Here is an 18,859-nt window from a genome sequence, read left to right as displayed (position 1 = left end):
GGAGAACATCAGGAGACCCTGTCTCAAAACAAAAACAAACCTGGTTCATGCTCCTGTGCAATCTCGTTAAAGTCTAGGAGAACTCTTCCCTAGGAACTGTACACTCCTGGCATATTCTTAGGTTTAGTTCCCGTGGATTTTTACACCTTGATGTAGCACACTCTGCTAAGATTCAGGGTGGGCAAGAGGTCCACTTTTCTTTAGTCAAATGACAGAAGGTGAGATAGACAAGAGGAATTGAGCATGACTTCTTCACCTCAGGCGCATTTTCAGGCAAATTGTTCCCAAAAAGAGTAGATATGGAAAGAAGTTGAGGTTTAGAACCCGAGTCCCTTAGAACTTAATTCTAGGTTGAAAATTTTGTATACCCCAAGTGGCAAATGTTTCCCAGTTTGACTTTGCTGAACTAGATGGCTTCTACATACTGGGGACAGAGACTTATATAAATGACTCTAAAGTGATTTAGAAATCATGTCAAATGATTACTCTGAGGGCTACTGGATTCTACATTCCCTGGGGGCAGCCTCTTACCTCTTTTTGCATTTCCCCTGTTGGGGCTCAGAAAACAATACCCCAAAGTAAGGCATTTTGGCATGCTGAGTTGTTTGAACTGAAGGACCTTGGGAGAGCTTCAAGCAAAAATCTCTTTCTGCGCCCTTCTTGCCCTTCTTTCTCACGCTGCTCCCCTTTCTCCTTTAAGACAGGCCACAGAAGCTAGAAATCCTCCTCCCCAGGGTGGGTCATAGAAACCAGAACCTCCATCCCCCAAATCTAGCCAGAAACCTAGAAATATTGCTCTAAATTTCCCCCACCTTTCTGTGTTCGAGCTGGCCATGAAAACATTCTCTGACCTATGTTGTCTGCTGGTAAATCATAAGACTCATTCCAGAAGGGATCTTGCTCTATACTCAGAAGGAAAGAATGCTACAAGGAAAGATCGAGAAAAAATAAGAACAAACAGGGCTTGCTGGGTTCCCAGCCTCACTCTATTACCATTATTTCGTTCTCTTTTTGTCCATCCACTGTTCTACGTGGCTATTCTTGCTTCATCAAACCTAAGCCTAAAAATAGGCAGTTTTCCCTGGGTCTTTAGGTCTTTAGTTTTTCAAGGCTCATGTACATGTAAAACTGATTAAATAAATTGGTTATGCTTTTCTCTTGTTAACCTGTCTCCTATTATAGGAGTATCAGCTGTGACCCTAATGATGGATGAGGAAAGGTGAAACCCCAAGACCACTCTTCTCAATGGCTCCTTTGAGGAAGATAGGGTAATTATTATTCAGTGGTTATTGTTCCAGAAAGATCATATGGTGCTCATTAAAAATAGAATCTTAAAAGGCAGGTCTTGATGCAGTAGACCAGAAAGAAATAAACTGTTCTGAATTTGCCCCTCCCCCAAGGATTTGTTTTAAAAGGAAAATCTCAAATAATTATTGCCTAAACCAAAAGATTATATATATATATATATTTCATTGGAAGGAAGGCATATTCTTTAAAACAATACTTTTTATTTTGTCTTTTTATCACTTGCAAATGTCAACTTCATATTTTCACTTCCTCTCTTGGTCCAAATCTTAGGAAGATATCATTGTTTCCTACAAGTAATTTGCAGGAAATACCTAGCTTTTAAAAGGTACACTCTGCTTTTTCCCACCGAGTTGCAGTTGGAAAGAATAATAAACTTCATGAAATTCAAACCTAGGATAATACACCCAGGAAAATACTAACACAATAACCTGGGTTGCAAAACTTGTTTAGCAAGTTTCAGCTGGGGGTTAATTAAAACCTGCTTAGAAACCTCTTAAAAGACAGCCTGGAATATAAACCACATACATGCCACCTAGATTCTTCCTTCAGGAGCTTTCTTCTCCCCACTTTCCTGGATTTTGGTGGGAACTTTCCCCCAGAATTCCATGTGGTCTGACTGAGACCACAGTATCTGTGACTGTGACACAACCCTTTGCTTCCCATCTCAGGAAAGAAAGGAGCAAGAGTACAGTGGGTAGAGCCTCTTAGTACTTGAAAACAACTGTGTTCCTTTTACCTCCTTAAGTGATTTGGCCCCCTAGGAGGTGGGGTGGGTTTGGGGTGAGAATAGGGGAGTGAAGAGTTGTAAAAAGTTTCCCCAGTAGTTCAAGTTTTAAGTCTCTATGTTTTTTTTAAGTTTTTTTTTAGTTGTAGATGGACACAATACCTTTATTTTTAAGTGATGCCAAGAATCAAACTCAGTGCCTCACATGTGCTAGGCAGGCACTCTAACACTGAGCTACAGCCCCAGCCCCTCTATGTTCTTTTTTGTTTGTTTATTTTAGTTTGCTGCTGGGGATTGAACCCAAGACCTTGTATAGTCCACCACTGAGCTACACCCCAGTATCTAAGTTTCCATGTTTTAAGATAAAGAGGAGTTAAGTGACATTGTTCTGCACAGGACAAGAGACCAAAGTGAGATCAAAGGCAAATCAGGAAAAGGTAGAAATGCAGTCTGACATTTGACATGCCTGTAAAAGAATATTGAACTGGTGGAATATTCTCTAACCTTAGCTGTACATTCCCTCAGAAGTTCCTCAGGTTACCGCTATTATTTCTTTTGTCCAGGCTTGTTCAGAGTGATTGTCAGTTAACACCCCGTTGGTGGATAAGAATCTGCGAGATGTGCAGGAAACAAGGCCTGGTATAATTATAACATAATGCCATAACAACATTGCTCAAGACTACCTCAGTACAACATGCCAGAGTACATAATGACCATCACGCTGACAGGCATTTGGATGACGATTAGTGCTGGATCTCATCTGGGAATCAGGCTGCAAGCCAGAGAAACTGGAAAATGATTTTTGTTTTTTAACTCCTTGGAGGCTCATGTGGAAAATTTAGGAGAGCAAATTTTTGTTTCTAGTAAGTGAACTCAGGTATAGTTAAAGGAAGAGAAAATGAAATGGGATAGTTCCTGAGCCATTTGCCTTGCCTTGAAGCTGATCTTTCATGGAAAAGCTGAATTTTCCTGCAGAGCTGGCTGAGAAGTTTTGTGGTAGGGAGCTAACACTAGGAAGCCCACATTCCTCCTTGGTTCCTCTAAGTTCATCTAAGTGCAGGCAAAACCTTTTCAGGTTTCAAAGAAATAGTCTCAGTCCTAAAGTGTCGAATTTTTTAATGACAAACGGCCACTAAGTAAGGGCTGGGGTTGTGGCTCAGTGGTAGAGCTCTCGCCTAGCATGTGCAAGGTGCTGGGTTCGATCCTCAGCACCACATAAACAAATAAAATAATGCTATTTTGTCTAACTACAACTTAAAAAACATATATCTATATATTATATTATATATAATATATAAAAATATATATAATATATATAATATAAAAATATATAATATATATATATAAGTAAATAAAATAAAGCTATTGTGTCTAACTACAACTTAAAAAACATACATATATATATTTTAAAAAGGCCACTAAGTATGGTTAAACTAGACAGTGAAATGTGGTTTGTGAGGTGTATGTGGAGCCCCACTGTCCCATTCATAAAATTAATTGCCTCACTCCCTACATGCTACCTTCCCTATATACAACAGAAAGGCTTTATTTTAAGGATTAAATGACATAATCCATGTATACCATGTGGGAAGTAGAAAGTGCCCTATAATTATTAGATTTTGTTTTCCAATTGTGGCTTTCAAAATGGGTGTCTATTACAAATAAAGAATGCTATTGGAGTTGATTTCTAGTTTTCAGTTCTCCCCCTAAAACTGGGGCTGCTTTATTCCATTTATTTAATGAATGTTTATTAAGAAGCCACTGTGTGCCATACAAAGAACAAGGCCCTGAGGATACCAAGTTTATGGGACATAGTCCTTGCTCCTGGGATGTTTATAGTCAGGGGAGGTAAATATTTTTGCTTACACTTTTGCCAAAAGCATTATTAAATAATTCAGTCTGAGATCAAATATAGATCAACCACTTAGAAAAGTGGCAGTAGGGTGATAGAAAAGCACACTTTGTTGAGACCACACCTGGTTGACAGCCCAGACTTATACCCCCTGCAGTGAATCCAGGTTGATTCGTTTCCAAGCTTCTACTTACTTATCTTCAAAATGGGCCAGATTCAGTGGTGCTCTGAAGCTAGTTCCTATTAGCTTGGGGCAGTCTTCAGGAATTTTGCAATGATTATTAAAACCATTGGTACAGCTGGGGATGTGGCTCAGTGGCAGAGCACTTGCCTAGCATGTGTGAGGCTCTGGGTTCAATCCCCAGCACCACACAAAAAAACTAAACAAATAAAGGCATGCTGTCCATCTACAACTATAAAAAATTAAAAAAAAAAACTATTAGGACAAACTTGGTAGAAGTATTTAGGCTGTAAAAATCAGCAAATTCTACAAATCAAGGCTATTCCCATCCCTAACTGGTTTACCAGCACACCACTGGAACATCCTACAATATCATTAAGGGCATTAATGAAATAAAATTAGTGTCTGACACAGTAGATGTTCAATATAGTGTTACCATAAATATGTCATAAAATATATTTATAATGTACATTTTGCAATTCATATTCATAATCTCAGTCATCACAGCTCTGAAGTAGTTTATTTTTAGTCCCAGAAATGAAGTTTATTCTTACTTTCATCAACAAAAGAGAGCTAGGATCTAATTCAAGTTTCCTTTGACTTCAAGTCAAATGTTCACTAGATCCAAACTGCCTCTAGACCATGTCTCTCTACTGACAAAGCATTGTTGTTATTGATTTAGCTGTTTTGAAACTACTTTTTTGTTGTTATTGATTTTCTGGATGAAAGAAAGCAGTTAAGAAACGAGGTGGAAGAGAGCTCTGACCCACAGCTGGTGGAACCCTCCCTCAGCAAAGCCTGAAGTGAGCACTACCACTCAGGCCCCATTTAAAAGGATCTCCCTGCTGTGCCCATGTCATTATCAAAACAGAGAGCTGTGAACACCACCTGCTCTCAATAAATGTTGTTTCCCCTGGGAACCTCTGAGGCTCAGAATTACCTAGTCATTGATGTCAGGTCTGAGGAAGGAAATGTACAAGATAAGTCTGGAACAATTTAACAGCAGGAAGCTAACAAAGGCTTCTGGGGTCACATCCAAAGGACTCTGAAGCCAACTTGAAGAAGTTCTCACTGGACCATTAAGGAAATCTGAGCTTCAATAAGAAAAATAATGGCAATGAATTAAGACACAAGAAATGTTAAAAGTCCATGCGTTAATAATGATACTTGAAAGGGGGGAAAAAGCCTCATTGGAAGATGCCGAGGAACCCAATTCATTTTTTGAAAACTAGCAAATAAAAGGGAAGAATAAATCACGTCTTTTCTGTGAGCTGTACCTCAGGGTAAAAAAAAATAAGATGAGGGAAAGTTCTCTTTATACAAGTATCATAGCTCATAAATGACAAAGGCTAGAAACAGAATATCACCATTTTGCAACTTCTAATGAATAAATGGACCTAGAAAGAGATGCCAGCCATCACCTCTTGGTGGAAAAAAATAACCTTTCAAATATTTTTTTGCCAAAAAATCAAATCTGAATCTGATCAAGTCTTACTTCTGAAAACCTTAGGCACTTTTTTTTTTCAGTGCTAGAAATCAAACATAGGATGTTGTTCATTCTAAGCATTCGCTCTACTATTGAGGTACATCTGCATCCCCTGGCACTTAAAAAATTTTAATATTTTTTAGTTGTAGATGGACAGAATACCTTTATTTTATTCATTTATTTTTATGTGGTACTGAGGATTGAACTCAGCACTCTACCTGAGCTACAACCCCAGCCCACACCTTTTTTAAAAACAAACAAACAAACAAACAGAAGCAGACAGTATTGCAAAATGGTTATGACAATGTTTCTCAAACTTGAGTAACTTGAATTAAAATAATTAGAATTCTCAGAGACCCCCAGTGGTGATTGAAATTATATTACTATAAGCATATAACTAAGCCAGATGTGGTGACACACCTGTAATCCCAGCTACTTGGGAGGCTGAGGTAGGAGAATCACAATTTCTAAGCCAGCCTCAGCAACTGAGTGAGACCATAAGCAACTTAATTTGACCCTGTCTCAAAATAAAAAGGGCTGGGGATGTAGCTCAGTGGTTAAAGTGCACCCTGGGTTAAATCCCCAGTACTCTGCTCCCTAAGAAAAGCATCCAAGTAGATAAGAATATTTTACACTTACTGCTGATATAATGTAAAGCCAATATTTATTTACAAATCAAATACAAACAAAATTACCAAACTAATAAAATTCAAATGAACAACAGTGATTTGATGGGAAGGGAATGGTTTTATTAAAATGAACTTGCTGGTTACAAAGAAACGTGGTACTGAAAGCTGGGGTCAATGTTTTTGGTTTCAGCATGGTATGGTGTGGAATGACACAATTCTCCCAGACATTTTTCTCCAAAAAGTCTTCAGAAGGCTCTCCTTCATGAAGTGTGCTGTGACTCACTTGGTCTTTGCTTAGCAAGAGTTCACCGTTAACTGCAGGTTGCCAAGGTGATCGGTTTGAACACAAACTGAAATGGTTATATTTCATTTGTGACTAGGGTTCAGTTACAAGCTAATTGTCAAGATCAGTGAGTCTCAATCCTGGATTCAATTTGGTATGTACATGAAACTATAAGTAAATTTGAAGTCTCTCAGGGTGGGGCATTGGCATTTTTTAAAGCTTTTTAATGTTCAGCCAATGCTGAGAACCACTGACTTTGATGATCCAGAAAATAATTATACTGATTATTGTTCAGTTTGTAATCCAAAAGAAACACCAAATTCAATCATTCTTGTAGAGACTGTGAAGGCCTCAGAGAATATGGCAGGAACCCCTAGAGGATTGAGAAATTGGTTTGGAGCCTGGTTCCCTGGCCTAGTTGTGTGGCTTTGGACAACTTAACTTCCCTGAGGTTTAGTTTCTCAATATAAAAAGAAACTAATAAACTGGGTGTGGTGGTACACGCCTGTAGGCCCAGCTACTTGGGAAGCTAAGGCAAGAACATTGCTTGAGCCCAGGAGTTTGAGATTAGTCAGGTCAATGTAGTGAGACCCCATCTCAAAAAAAAAAAAAAAAAAAAAAGAAAGAAAGAAAAGAAAAGAAAAGAAAGAAAAAATGATAATAGTTATAGCAGTATCTACCTCATAGGGTGGTTGTAAGACTTAGATGAGATAATAATGTATATAAAGAGTTGAACTTAATGCCTGGTTCCTGGTAAGTACTTAATAAACATTAGCTATCATCATTAGCTATTATGTTGATAACCATCTGGAAACTAGTGAAACATTTTTTTTCTGGGCAGATGTGAACCACAAAAAAGAAAGAGCTGATGGGGAAATAGGGTGCTGGGAGAATATTATGAGGAAGGGCATTTAATGGCCTTTGATAGGTGGGACAACAAAGGCAATGAAGATGGAGGTGGGCATAACAGTGTGGGCTGTCTGTCAGTCTGAACTGTGAGTAACAGCTGACTGGCTTGAAGCCCAGGCTGAAAGTGCAAAGGAAAGGGGTGGGAATGAAGCACAAGGTCACCTGAGGTGACAACTCACAGAAAGAGACATGAAAGCAAGAAAACAAACATGGCCCCAGTCAAGCAAATAGGATTCTAGGAGCAGACAAAGCCATCTGCAGATTCTGATAGAGAAGCCATGCCTATCCTAGACAGGGAGGAAGCTGCTTCATTACTAGCAGGAGGTGGTGATTGGTTTCCCAGGGTACCATCAGCACTATTTAGTTGATGCTGAGCAGCCACTTGCCTCAAGGAGCAGTGATAAGTGTCATCTGTTCTAAGCTCTGCTGGGTACCCAGTGAAAAGGAGACTCCTAGGAAAAGGTAGCATGGGTCTAAGGTGAATAAATCATTAGGTTGATCAGGATTGTTTCTTCTGTATTTCTGTGAAAAAGTCTCTACTTTCTTTCCCTAGAAAAGATTACCTCATGGAATCTATGCAATTGATGATCCTGGATTCTAGTTGGACAATGACAGGCCATGGCTGTACTTTCAACCCTGTAATCAGATAGGTAGCAGATGTCTTAAGTCTGTGTGGACAAACTCAGCTATTTCTTGCTTTTATAGCATCAGAAATTGACTTTTTAAGTCTTTTAGGGGCATCATAAACTTAGCAAATAACAGTTGTTTTAAAAAACAAACCCAGAAATATCCTGATGTTAATAATTGGCAAGTCTTTAGGTCTGAAATACTATTCCTCCCAAATGATGGTCAGGTATAATGTTTTAGTAAATTACTAATTTTTAAGTTACTTTTACAGGGGCGTTGCTTACATGGACTTTTTTTTTTTAATTTTCCAGGTCTATCGTTGTTTGTTATTTTATTTTCAATAATTTCCCCATGTTTTCTTACTTGTCTGGTGATTTCAAGTTGTACAATTTTGCTTTATAGTTCAGTTTTTAAAGAGGCGTCTTTGTAAGTGAGTTGAACCTTCTTTGGACTGATGTGGGGTTTCAGCATCTAAATTTTACACTTAGGGGATTTCTCTAAAATGGATACAAAAGCCTCATAAAAGCATTCCTCCTGATAACACTGGGCATTAAAGGTTAAGCTCTAAGATGGATGAGAAAACAAAGAGTTATATTGTAAATAGCTTGGTTAACTTATTCATATAGTTAACCAAAGTCAGCATATAGTTGTTTTCTGCTGAGAGTCCTAGTTTCCAAAACAAAATCTTCAAAATATCTTACAAGGCTTTTTATGTTAGTTACCTTTTTATTTTTGCCAGCATTTCCCTCATAGTTACTTGCTATCTTAGCAGGCTCCTGGTAGAGAATTGACTTTGTAACCCTATTTTCATGGCATGGTTTTTGAGCCACCAACAAATCTCAAAGCTGTATTAAATGCCACCCAGGGTTACCCTTTGACATATGACTGCCTTCTAATTTAGGAAGCCATAAGAGATACTGATACAAAGGAATGCAAGACAAAATCCCTTTCCACTGGAGAACCCAGGATTTATTTCAAAGAGAACACAGAAATAGAGTATTGTTTTTCAGGTTTCCTACAACTTCTTTTGGAAAACTATAATCTTGAGTATTATTCTACAGTGGTTCTTATCAACTATCATTTTCATTATTGTGGGGTTTCATTATAGTGGGTTTGGGAATGTATGTCAATGTAATGACTAATAAAAGGAGTCCACATGTCTAAGGAGAAAACTTTTTGCCTTTTATTTCATTTTCAGTTCTTGAGAAAGCATTTGTTTACTTCATTTTCCTGGTAACTTGAAAGGCTCCTATTGTTTCTCTAGTATAGAAGCCCATTATGTTAACACAGTACCACAAACTTACCCTCCAAATAAGATGCTAATTTATCTGATTTGTCCAAGTCCAGCTTTGCAAATTTTCATTCGCAAACTTCCTGTAGAAATGTTAAAATTTTTGCTCCTAACAAAGTGGCCTAGTTGCTTTACCTTCACAAGTTATCTTTTTTTAAAAAAAAATTTAACACCTTTATTTTATTTATTTATGTGGTGCTGAGGATCAAACCCAGTGCCCCATGCATGCAAGGCAAGCACTCTACCACTAAACCACAACCCCAGCCCACAAAGTGTTTTGTTAGGAGTTGGGGCTATAGCTAGGTGGTAGAGTCCTTCCCTAGCACACAGAACCCTGGGTTTAATCCCAGCATCTTATTGGTGGGTAGGGAATGGTGTTGGTATTTTTTCTTATTTTCAGTGTTTCATAATATCAAATCCACGTTTTCCTGTGTAACAGTGGCCTGACTGATCATGGGCTTCAGTTTTTGACCTGGTTTCTCAGCTCTTGAAAATTTTGTCAGATGAAGTATATGGTGTCATCAACATAGTAAAATATTGTTACATGCTTTGGAATTCAACTAGCTTCATTCCAGACTTTGATGTTGGTCATTTAAAAAAATTATAGTTGTAGATGGACAGAATGCCTATGTTTGTTTATTTTTATGTGGTGCTAAGGATTGAACCTAGTGCCCCCGACATGCTAGGCTAGTGTTCTTCCACTGAGCCACAACCCCAGTCCCGGCCATTTTTATTTCACATTTTATAGAAACAAAAAATGTATAAGGATTAGTAAAAGTGCTTACACCAAGCAATTAAATCAAAGAGTAGTTTATTAAAAAAGAATCAAAACAGAAACTCTAAGTACCAGTGTGTACATTGTACACATTTAAATGACTCACAAGAATGAAGTTTTTTTCATATATATTAAGATCACACCACCTCACTGTTTATCAAAAGATGTTCAAGGAGAAATCTGACTCCGAACTGCATATGATTGCCATTTTAAACAGACCACATTTCAAACATGCAACAACGCCACTGGTAATAAAGCTTTGGAATGGTGCTCATTCTATTATTTTACTACAAATAGGATAGAAAGCAAGATAAGTTGAGAATTTATTCTAAAATAGAATGGAGGTTGTCATCATCTACACCAGCACTCCTCACTCCTCTGCTGCCATTTTTATCAAGTACTCCTTGTCAATCTTAAAGAGTCTCCATCCCTCTTCACTGGATAGATCAGAAGCACCTCTTCTTTTGTAGAAGTTGATAGATGGTTCATTCCATTCTGCTACCAAGAAGTGCATGCTGCTGCAGCGACGCTTCATGGCAACCTATTATAAGGGAGAGAAAACACAAACTCTGTGACATCTCACCTGCTATCCAAAACTTGATTTTGATTCAGTCACTACAACAATCTTGTAACCCTTACAAATTGGAAACCCCAAACTAGGACATACCTGGCTTAGATTCTTCAAAATTTCTGATCCTATACCAAAGCCTAAAAGAAAGAGAAGAATAATTTTAAAAGTCATTGTAAGGACTTACTTCCCTAATTTCTCCTTAGACACTTTCCCCTAAATTCAACCTTACCTCTATAATCACTCATCACGAAGAAGTCTTCAAGATATAGTAATTTTCCAATCCATGGGTCATAGGTAAAATAGTACATGGCAAAACCCACGATGCTGTGTCCTGTAATAAGAATATCACATGAGATGTGGAGAAGAAAAATAATCCATTAAAGCTGTAGTGGCAGAATCAGAAGCCTATCATAGGTTTCAAAGAAATATACATGCATGTACTATGGAAACAAGTAGCCACTGAACTGGACTGTCTCCTGACTTTTATGCTAGTGCAGTCCAGGCCACTGTTGGATGATCTCACTGTTCTCAGATATGTATTTGCAAAAAGCACACATTATGAAGGCTAGTTGAAGCCAGTCTATAACCAGATTGGCTACTCTGCAGTCTGCTGGACCTCACTCAGGAAGTGAGAATGCTTTCATTACTTGCCAGAGCAAAAGTGCTATGGTCTTAAACTAAACACACACATTATTCACATCCTAATGATTTACTGGTATGTGACTTGGGAATAAGTTGGGTTTACACGGCAGTTCAGAATAGTAAATATTTGTAGTTTACCAACTCTTGCTTCCTTGTCAGAACATCAGGCCAAAAGTATGATGTTTAATTTCAGAACTTGCCTTCCAATTTATATATTTTCAATTTGCTCTCCCCAGTTTTTAAGCCAGAAGAAGCAGCAGTGCCCAGAAACAGGTATTATGTAATATTCCTATGCCTCTTTAAAAAAACAAAAACAAAACCAAAAAACACCTTGTCCCTTATTTTCTGCTCATTTCTTCTGGCTTGGGGAACGGATGCCAGAAAAAAAAAAAAAAAAAAAAAACTTGAGAAAGCACCCACCCACCCAACTTCCCCTTTCAGCTGTCTTCTGACCAGTCAACAGGGGCCAGCAAAAAAAAAAAAAAAGCTTGTGACTCCCTCATAAGGGGTGTCTATAATTCCAAATGGAGGCAAAGGTTTCAAATTAAACTTTCTAGCCATTTTATATTTCTTTGCAAACAGACAGGAAGCGAGTAAAGAGCTTCTGATCTACCGTGTTTTAAGTGTGTGATAATAGGACCTTACCTCATTTATCATGATCATCTAGTTTATTGTGTAAAGGATCTTTTAGTTACCTCCCCGCCCATCCATGTACACGGAAGGGCCATGTACATGGCGAAGCTAGAGACTGTAACCTGAAGATTGGGACAAATTAAAGAAAAAAATGTGATTTAACACAATTATAAAAAAGGTTATATTAGGGTCAAACAAGAACCATTTTATGAAACTGAATTACAACAAATGACATTATACCTAACTCTTCCGGGTCTCCACAGCACTTTGATACTTACTTAAACAGCTCCTTTAACCCGCCCTATTATAAAGTGCAGCACATCAATTTTCTTTCCTCAGTAATTTGAATACTGGCTGGCTATTATTTCCGGTCAACTTCTCAGTAACTTCAGCCTGTGTAGTCAAGGGTTCTACACAACAGACACTACATTTTATGCAACACTTGGTCTCTCTGGCTTCTGGATTGGGTGAGGGGTTACCTTCCGGAGTCCAGTGTTCCTTGGGCACTTCTGCAACCAGGCAGTGGTAGAAGGGGTGCTCTCCGAAACCATCCTCTAGCAGATCTGCAAGAAGGGTCAGCAGAGACAGTGTGGGCCTCTGGAGGTGACAGGTACCGAACGCTTGTCCCATCCCCCGCCACTGCTGCATTACCTTTTTCAGTTAATATTACTTGGTCTTCCATGTATTCATATTTAGCCAGTTCCTGGGGTGATGTACATGGAAGAAAGAGAAACAGGAAGGAAAATAAGGCCCCAGTACCACCAGCTCAGAGGGAAGGAACGGGCAGGCACAGCTAAGTGGTTGCGGGAATCCTGCCCGCTCAAGAGACCGAAGGGGAAAGGGGAACGGGCGCCGACTTCCCCAGAAACGGAGCTGTTCCAACCCACTGCCCCAGGACAAACTCAGGCCTCCCACTACCTTGATCAGCCGCAGGATGTCACTACAGTCGGCAGCGGTGGCAGGACGGATCACGAATTTAGCCATTTTCGTCTTTTGCTTTTCTTCCCTTTGCGGACTAGGCCCCTGTACTTGAACAGCAGGAGGAGGTGGTTCCTCATTCGTCTCCCGGGAGCGTCCTCTTTTCAGTCAGGCTGGCACCATGACCCGACAAACCTCGACAAGTGATAAAAATCCTTCAGCACAGTTGCAACTGCGAGCAGCGCAACGGAGCAGTGGTGAGACCCTACTTTTTAGAGCGAAGAAGCCCCGCCCCGGTCTGTGAGACAGAGGCAGCTCATCCAATGAAGTCGCGACCCCTTGGCGCACCGCCCTCATATCCGGACACCGCCCTTTTCCGGTGCCCGTGAGAATCGGAAGCGCGAGCACGGGTGGGGGTGGTGAGGTCCGCGCTGGGATTCTCTAGTAGCGCCCTCTAGTGGCGCTTCTCGGAGCCTTCCCGGAAACCCAACCTGGTTGTTCAGGAGACCCCGAGTGACCATTGTAAAATGTAAAGGAGAATTCCCTTTGTGGCTTGCCCTGGCCTCTTTGTTGGTGGGAGAAGAATCCGAGCAGCTGTGAGTCCTGAAGTCACTTGTCTTTTCCACTTTTTCTGGAATTTTCCAGAGGTAACCTAAAGTGTGATGATGTCATCTCGCTGGTGACTAAAGGAATGTGTGCTTGTATATGGTGTTTTCTAAAATTACATAAGGTAATCTCTTTGGCTTTCTCAATAATTTCTTTCCCTTATACTTGTAATTTTAGAGTTGAAATGTTTTCTTTGGGGCTGGGGATATAGCTCAGTGGTAGAGTGCTCGCTTAGCATGTGTGAGGCACTGGGTTCGATCCTCAGCACTAAAATAAAAATAAATAAATAAAGGTATTGGGTCCATCTACAACTAAAATAAATTAAAAAAATAAACAAAGTAAAGGTATTGTGTCCATCTACAACTAAAAAAGAAATCTTTAAAAAATATTTTCTTTATCTTTTTTCCTTCTTATTTCCTTCTTAAATTTCTCATCCTCCTGTGGCAACACTGCCCTCTGGCTCAGGTACATTCTCCATAATTTTCTTTAGAGATGGTCTGCTTTTTTTGTTTTGTTTTGTTTTGTTTTGTTTTGTTTTTCTCCTAGGGACTGAACCCAGAGGCACTCAACTACTGAGCTACATCTCAGCCCTTTTTTAATTTTTATTTTGAGACAGGGTCTTGATAAGTTGCTTAGGGCCTTGCTAAATTGCTAAGGCTGGCCTTGAACTTCCCATCCTCCTGTTTCAACCTCCCAAGCTGCTGGGATTACAGGGGTGTACCACTGTGCCAGGTCCAAAGGTTTGCTTTTGTTAAACTGTTTCAGTTTGCTTATCTAAGTGAGTTTTTAATTCATCTTAAAATTTTTTGAAGGATTTATTTTATTGCTTATAGGTCTTTGGGGTTTGGAAGTTTTTTTTTCTTCATAATATGTGACCATCTCCTGGCTTCCATTGCCAGTTATAGTCCCATCCTCCGTGTTTCTCTTATTTCCTTTAACCTTCTGCTTTTGAAATAATGATATATTTACAGGATGTGTGATGATGTTATCACTCTGATGACTAAAAGAATACAAGCTTGTGTATTATATTTCCTAGGATTTTTGAAGGTAAGCTCTTTGAATTCCTCAATATTTTTTAAATGCCCTGAGATAGAAATATTTGGCAACAGTTGGATTAGAGTATAGTCTGGATTATACATGCTGGAACAAGTATTCAAGCCTATGAGGAATGACATTTATTTTACACCCACTTTTCCATACAGATTCTGCTGAGGGCCTGCTTTGATGTCCTACCTGGGTTCCTTGATAGATCAAATGATGATTTTTGCTGTGAGAGAAAACATAACAGGGGCCTGGAGCATCTGCATTCTGTAGAAGGAAGGGTTGAACTATCACCAGATGGCCACCCCTAATATTGAATGAGTGACTCTGCCTTTGCTCGCAATATCTTGCATTTAGAAAAGAAAGTAGAAGTATATTCTCTGTTACCCTCCCTACCCTCCTGGGATTCCATGCACAGTGGGTCAACATGGAAGTTTATGAAATATCTTTTTCAAATATCTTTAAAAATAGCATTGGTTCTCATCTACCTGTGTTACTCCTGACACCATGGGCTACATACACCTCAGACTATACCTTGTGTGTGACTATAAGCCCTTTCCCCCTCTGCTTCTGTCGAAAATGCCAGAGCACTTAAGAGAGTTTGTTGTATTTACTGATAGCAGTAAATCAGACCTCCATGAATAAGCATTAACTAATGATAGCTGCCTAGTTGAAGCAAAAACAAAAGCATTTTTTAATTTGAGTTGCTTAATTTTTTAGAATAGTGGTTATAGCTAGCATTTGAGAAACTTTTATTTGATTAAAGGGTCAACAGATCAACAAGTATTTGTTGAGTCTTGTGTGAGGTACTTGGGGGTTATAAAGGATCACCAAGCTTTGCCACCAGCCCTCAAGGTATAAAGTTTACTTTTAGAGATGTGTTTATAGTTTACTACAACAGAATTTAATCTTTGTGAGAAAGAGAACAGAATAGGGGGAGAATAGGAGTAAGAAAAATTGCTGAGGCAGTGTGGCCTATGTGTTTTGCATTAATTGTCTCGTTTGATCCTTACAACTATCTTCTTGTGGGTAATGGTAGTTCTGTCTTTACAGTTGGGAAAAACTGAGACCCACAGGGGTTACACAATTGTCAAAGCTAGGAAGTGATAGAATGATAAATATTGATGACTGGTTTTATTGGCCAATGCTCAGAGAGCCATTGCTCTCTATTATGAACACTTTTTATTTCAAGGTTCCACAAAGGTCAAGGCCCAAAAGGTTCTTCTCACTAAGACCATGTCATTAGAAGTCAGTTATTTGAAAACAGATTGGTTTATACAATATCTTTTATATTGATTATTTACTGCCACATTACATATTATCATGAATTCAGTGGCTTAAAATAACACACACTTAGTCTTTGTGGGTCAGGAGTTCAGTCATGACTGAGTGGGTCTTCTACTCACGGTGTCAGCTCTTCTATGTTATTATGAGGAGAACTCTTACTTCCAAATTCACTCAAGTTGTTGATATTGACAGAATTCACTTTTTTCAGTACTTGGGATTTAATCCAGAGTTTGGTACATGCTAGGCAAGAACTCTATCACTGAAATACATGCCCAGCACTTTATATTTTTTTATTTTGAGAAAGGGTCTTGCTAAGTTACCCAGGCTAGCCTCAAATCTGCTATCCTTCTGCCTCAGCCTCCCTACTCACTGGGGTTACAAACATAAGCCACCACACCAGGTGACAGAATTCATTTCTTGACTGAGGACCTTGGCTTCTTTGTTGAGACCACTTGTAGTTTATAGAGGCTGCCTGTATTTCCTTGGCACATAGCCTTACCCAGAAATGCCATTTATAAGCTAGCAAGATATAATCTAAATTTTTTTATTGTGGTAGAAAATACATAACATAAAGTTTATCATCTTAACCTATTTTCCTCAGTAGTGGGGATTGAACCCTGGAATATCCTACTTCTGAGCTGTATCTCCAACTCTTCAAAAATTTTGATAAAGGGCCTCACTAAGTTGCCCAAGCAGGACTTGAACTTGAAATACTCCTGCCTCAGTATCACAGATTGCTGTGATTACAGGCATGAGCCACTGTGTCCAGCTCATTTTAACCATTTTAAAGTATGTAGTATAGTAGTGTTAACTATTGTTTTAGTCATATTTTTTATAGCTGTGACCAAAAAACCTGATAAGAACAATGTAGAGGAGGAATAGAGTTTATTTTGGCTCCAAGGTTTCAGATGTTCAGTCAATGGTCAACCAACTCCATAACTCTGGGCCCAAGGTGAGGTAGAACTTCATGGTGGAAGGGCAAGAAGGAGGAAAGCAGCTCAGACCATGGCAACAGGAAGCAGAGAAATAATTCCATTCATAGGAACAAATATAAACCCCAAAGGCATGCCCCCAGTGACTTACTTCCTCCAGCCATACCCTATCTGCCTACTGTTACCCTCCAGTTAACAGGATGGACCAGTGGATTAATCCACTGATTAGGCTATAATTCTCCTAATCTAAACATTTCATCTCTAAACTTTCTTGCATTGTCTCACACATGAACTTTTGGGGAACACCTCATATCTAAACCATAACAACTATATATACATTGTTGTGTAACAGCTCTCTGGAACATTCTTATCTTGCAGAACTGAAACTATATCCAGGAACAATGGCACCCATTTTTCCTCCCTCCAGCTTTTGGTAGCTACATTCTACTTTCTATTAAAACTGAACCTCTGTATCTAGGAACAATGGCTCCCCATTTTCCCTTCTTCCAACTTCTGGTAGCTACATTCAACTTTCTGTTTCTAGGAGTTTGAACTACTTTCCTCCTGTAAGCGGAATCATGCAGAATTTCTTTTGGAAATTGATTTATTTCATGTCCTTCTTTAAGGTTTGTGCATGTTGTAGCATGGGACAAAATTTCCTTCCTTTTTAAGGTTTAATAATATTCTATTGTGTATATGTGCCACATTTTCTTTATTCACTGGACCATCAATGGACATTTGACTATGTAATGTTGCTGTGAACATGGGAATGCAATTATACTCAAGATCCTGTTTTCAATTTTTTTTTTTTTTTTTTTTTTTTTTGCGGAGGGGTGATGGTGGTGTTACTGGAGATTGAACCCAAGGCACTTGAACAGTGGGCCACACCAGCAGCCCTTTTTATTTTTTATTTTGAGAAGGATCTTGCTAAGTTTCTGAGGCTGTCCTCAAACTTAAAATCCTTCTGCTTTAGCCTCTTGGGTTAAGTTGCTGGTGTACTACCTTGCCCTGCTCAATTGTTGTTGTTTTGTTTTTGTGGTCCAAGAGATTCAACCCAGGGCCTCATGCATGCTAGGCAAGCACTCTACCACTGAGTCAGTTCTCTTTGATGTTTACCTAGAAATGTCATTGCGGGATCACATGGTAGTTCAAATTTTTATTTTATTTTTGCAGATTCTCCATACTGTTTTCTATAATGGCTGCAACATTTTATATTCCCATCAAGAGTATACAAAGATTCCAATTTCTCCCCATTCTCACCAGCACTTGTCATTTTGTTTTTATTTTCTTTTTGCCTATAGCTATATGGTATGCAAATATTTTCTTTTATTCCATAAGTTGCCTTTTCACTCTGTTGATTGTTTCTTTTGATATGCAGAAGTCTTTAAGTTTGATGTAGTCCAGTTTGTCTACTTTTATTGCTTTTATCTACCAAATAGAGTCTTACATAATGTACCATAATTCTGAGAATGGCATCCTATCACCTAACACCATATTCTATTAGAAGCAAGTCACACATCTCACCCACGCTGAACGGGAGAGGACCACACAAAGACATGAGCACCAGGAGGCAGCACCATGGAGGCTACCATGGAGGCCACCATGGAGTCGGTCTGCCATACTTTTAAAGGGTAATAAAAGCCAACTTATAATTCAGCATTTAACAAATACTTATCAAAGTCTATCAGAAATTGGCTGAAGAATACTGAAATAAATATGGCATATGCTATGGCTTGAATATGATTTGTCCCCCCAAACTCATGCAGTAGTTAAATTGCCAAAATCTTATGTTAATGCCATTAAGAAGATGGAAACTTAATCTGATGGTGGTGTTTACAAGTGGGGCCTTTAGAAAATTATCAGATTAGATTAGGTCATTAGAGTGGAGCCTCCATGATTGAATCCTGGTGAACTGCATAAGAAGAGGGAGAGAAATTGCACAAACTCATAGATACATATGCATTCCTGCCACAGTATAATGTAACCAAGGGGGATCCTTGCCAGAACCTGGTGTTTGGACTTTCAGTCTCTACAACTGTGAGCTAAATAAATCTTTTTTAATAAATAAAGTAACCTTTCTTAGGTATTTCATTATAGTGATTAAAAATGGACTCATACAGGGGCTGGGGTTGTGGCTCAGGGGTAGAGCACTTGCATAACATGT

The 18,859-nt window shown here is 39.0% G+C and overlaps 1 protein-coding gene across 1 annotated transcript; it reads right to left on the bottom strand.

Moving 5' to 3' along the window:
• Window positions 1–10,084: 10,084 nt before the first annotated feature.
• Sat1 (spermidine/spermine N1-acetyltransferase 1) lies at window positions 10,085–13,125 on the bottom strand. The gene is made up of 6 exons (XM_077107542.1): window positions 12,830–13,125; window positions 12,563–12,614; window positions 12,391–12,474; window positions 10,866–10,967; window positions 10,733–10,773; window positions 10,085–10,606 (listed from the first exon to the last, which is right to left on the bottom strand). Exons 1-6 carry the CDS (start codon window positions 12,893–12,895, stop codon window positions 10,436–10,438), a joined length of 516 nt encoding a protein of 171 aa, XP_076963657.1. The 5' UTR covers window positions 12,896–13,125; the 3' UTR covers window positions 10,085–10,435.
• Between the last annotated feature and the right edge of the window lie 5,734 nt (window positions 13,126–18,859).

Source organism: Callospermophilus lateralis, chromosome X (assembly GCF_048772815.1).
Source record: "Callospermophilus lateralis isolate mCalLat2 chromosome X, mCalLat2.hap1, whole genome shotgun sequence".
In the NCBI taxonomy this organism is placed as follows: Eukaryota; Metazoa; Chordata; class Mammalia; order Rodentia; family Sciuridae; genus Callospermophilus; species Callospermophilus lateralis.
This window is presented reverse-complemented; position numbering and strand designations above follow the sequence as displayed.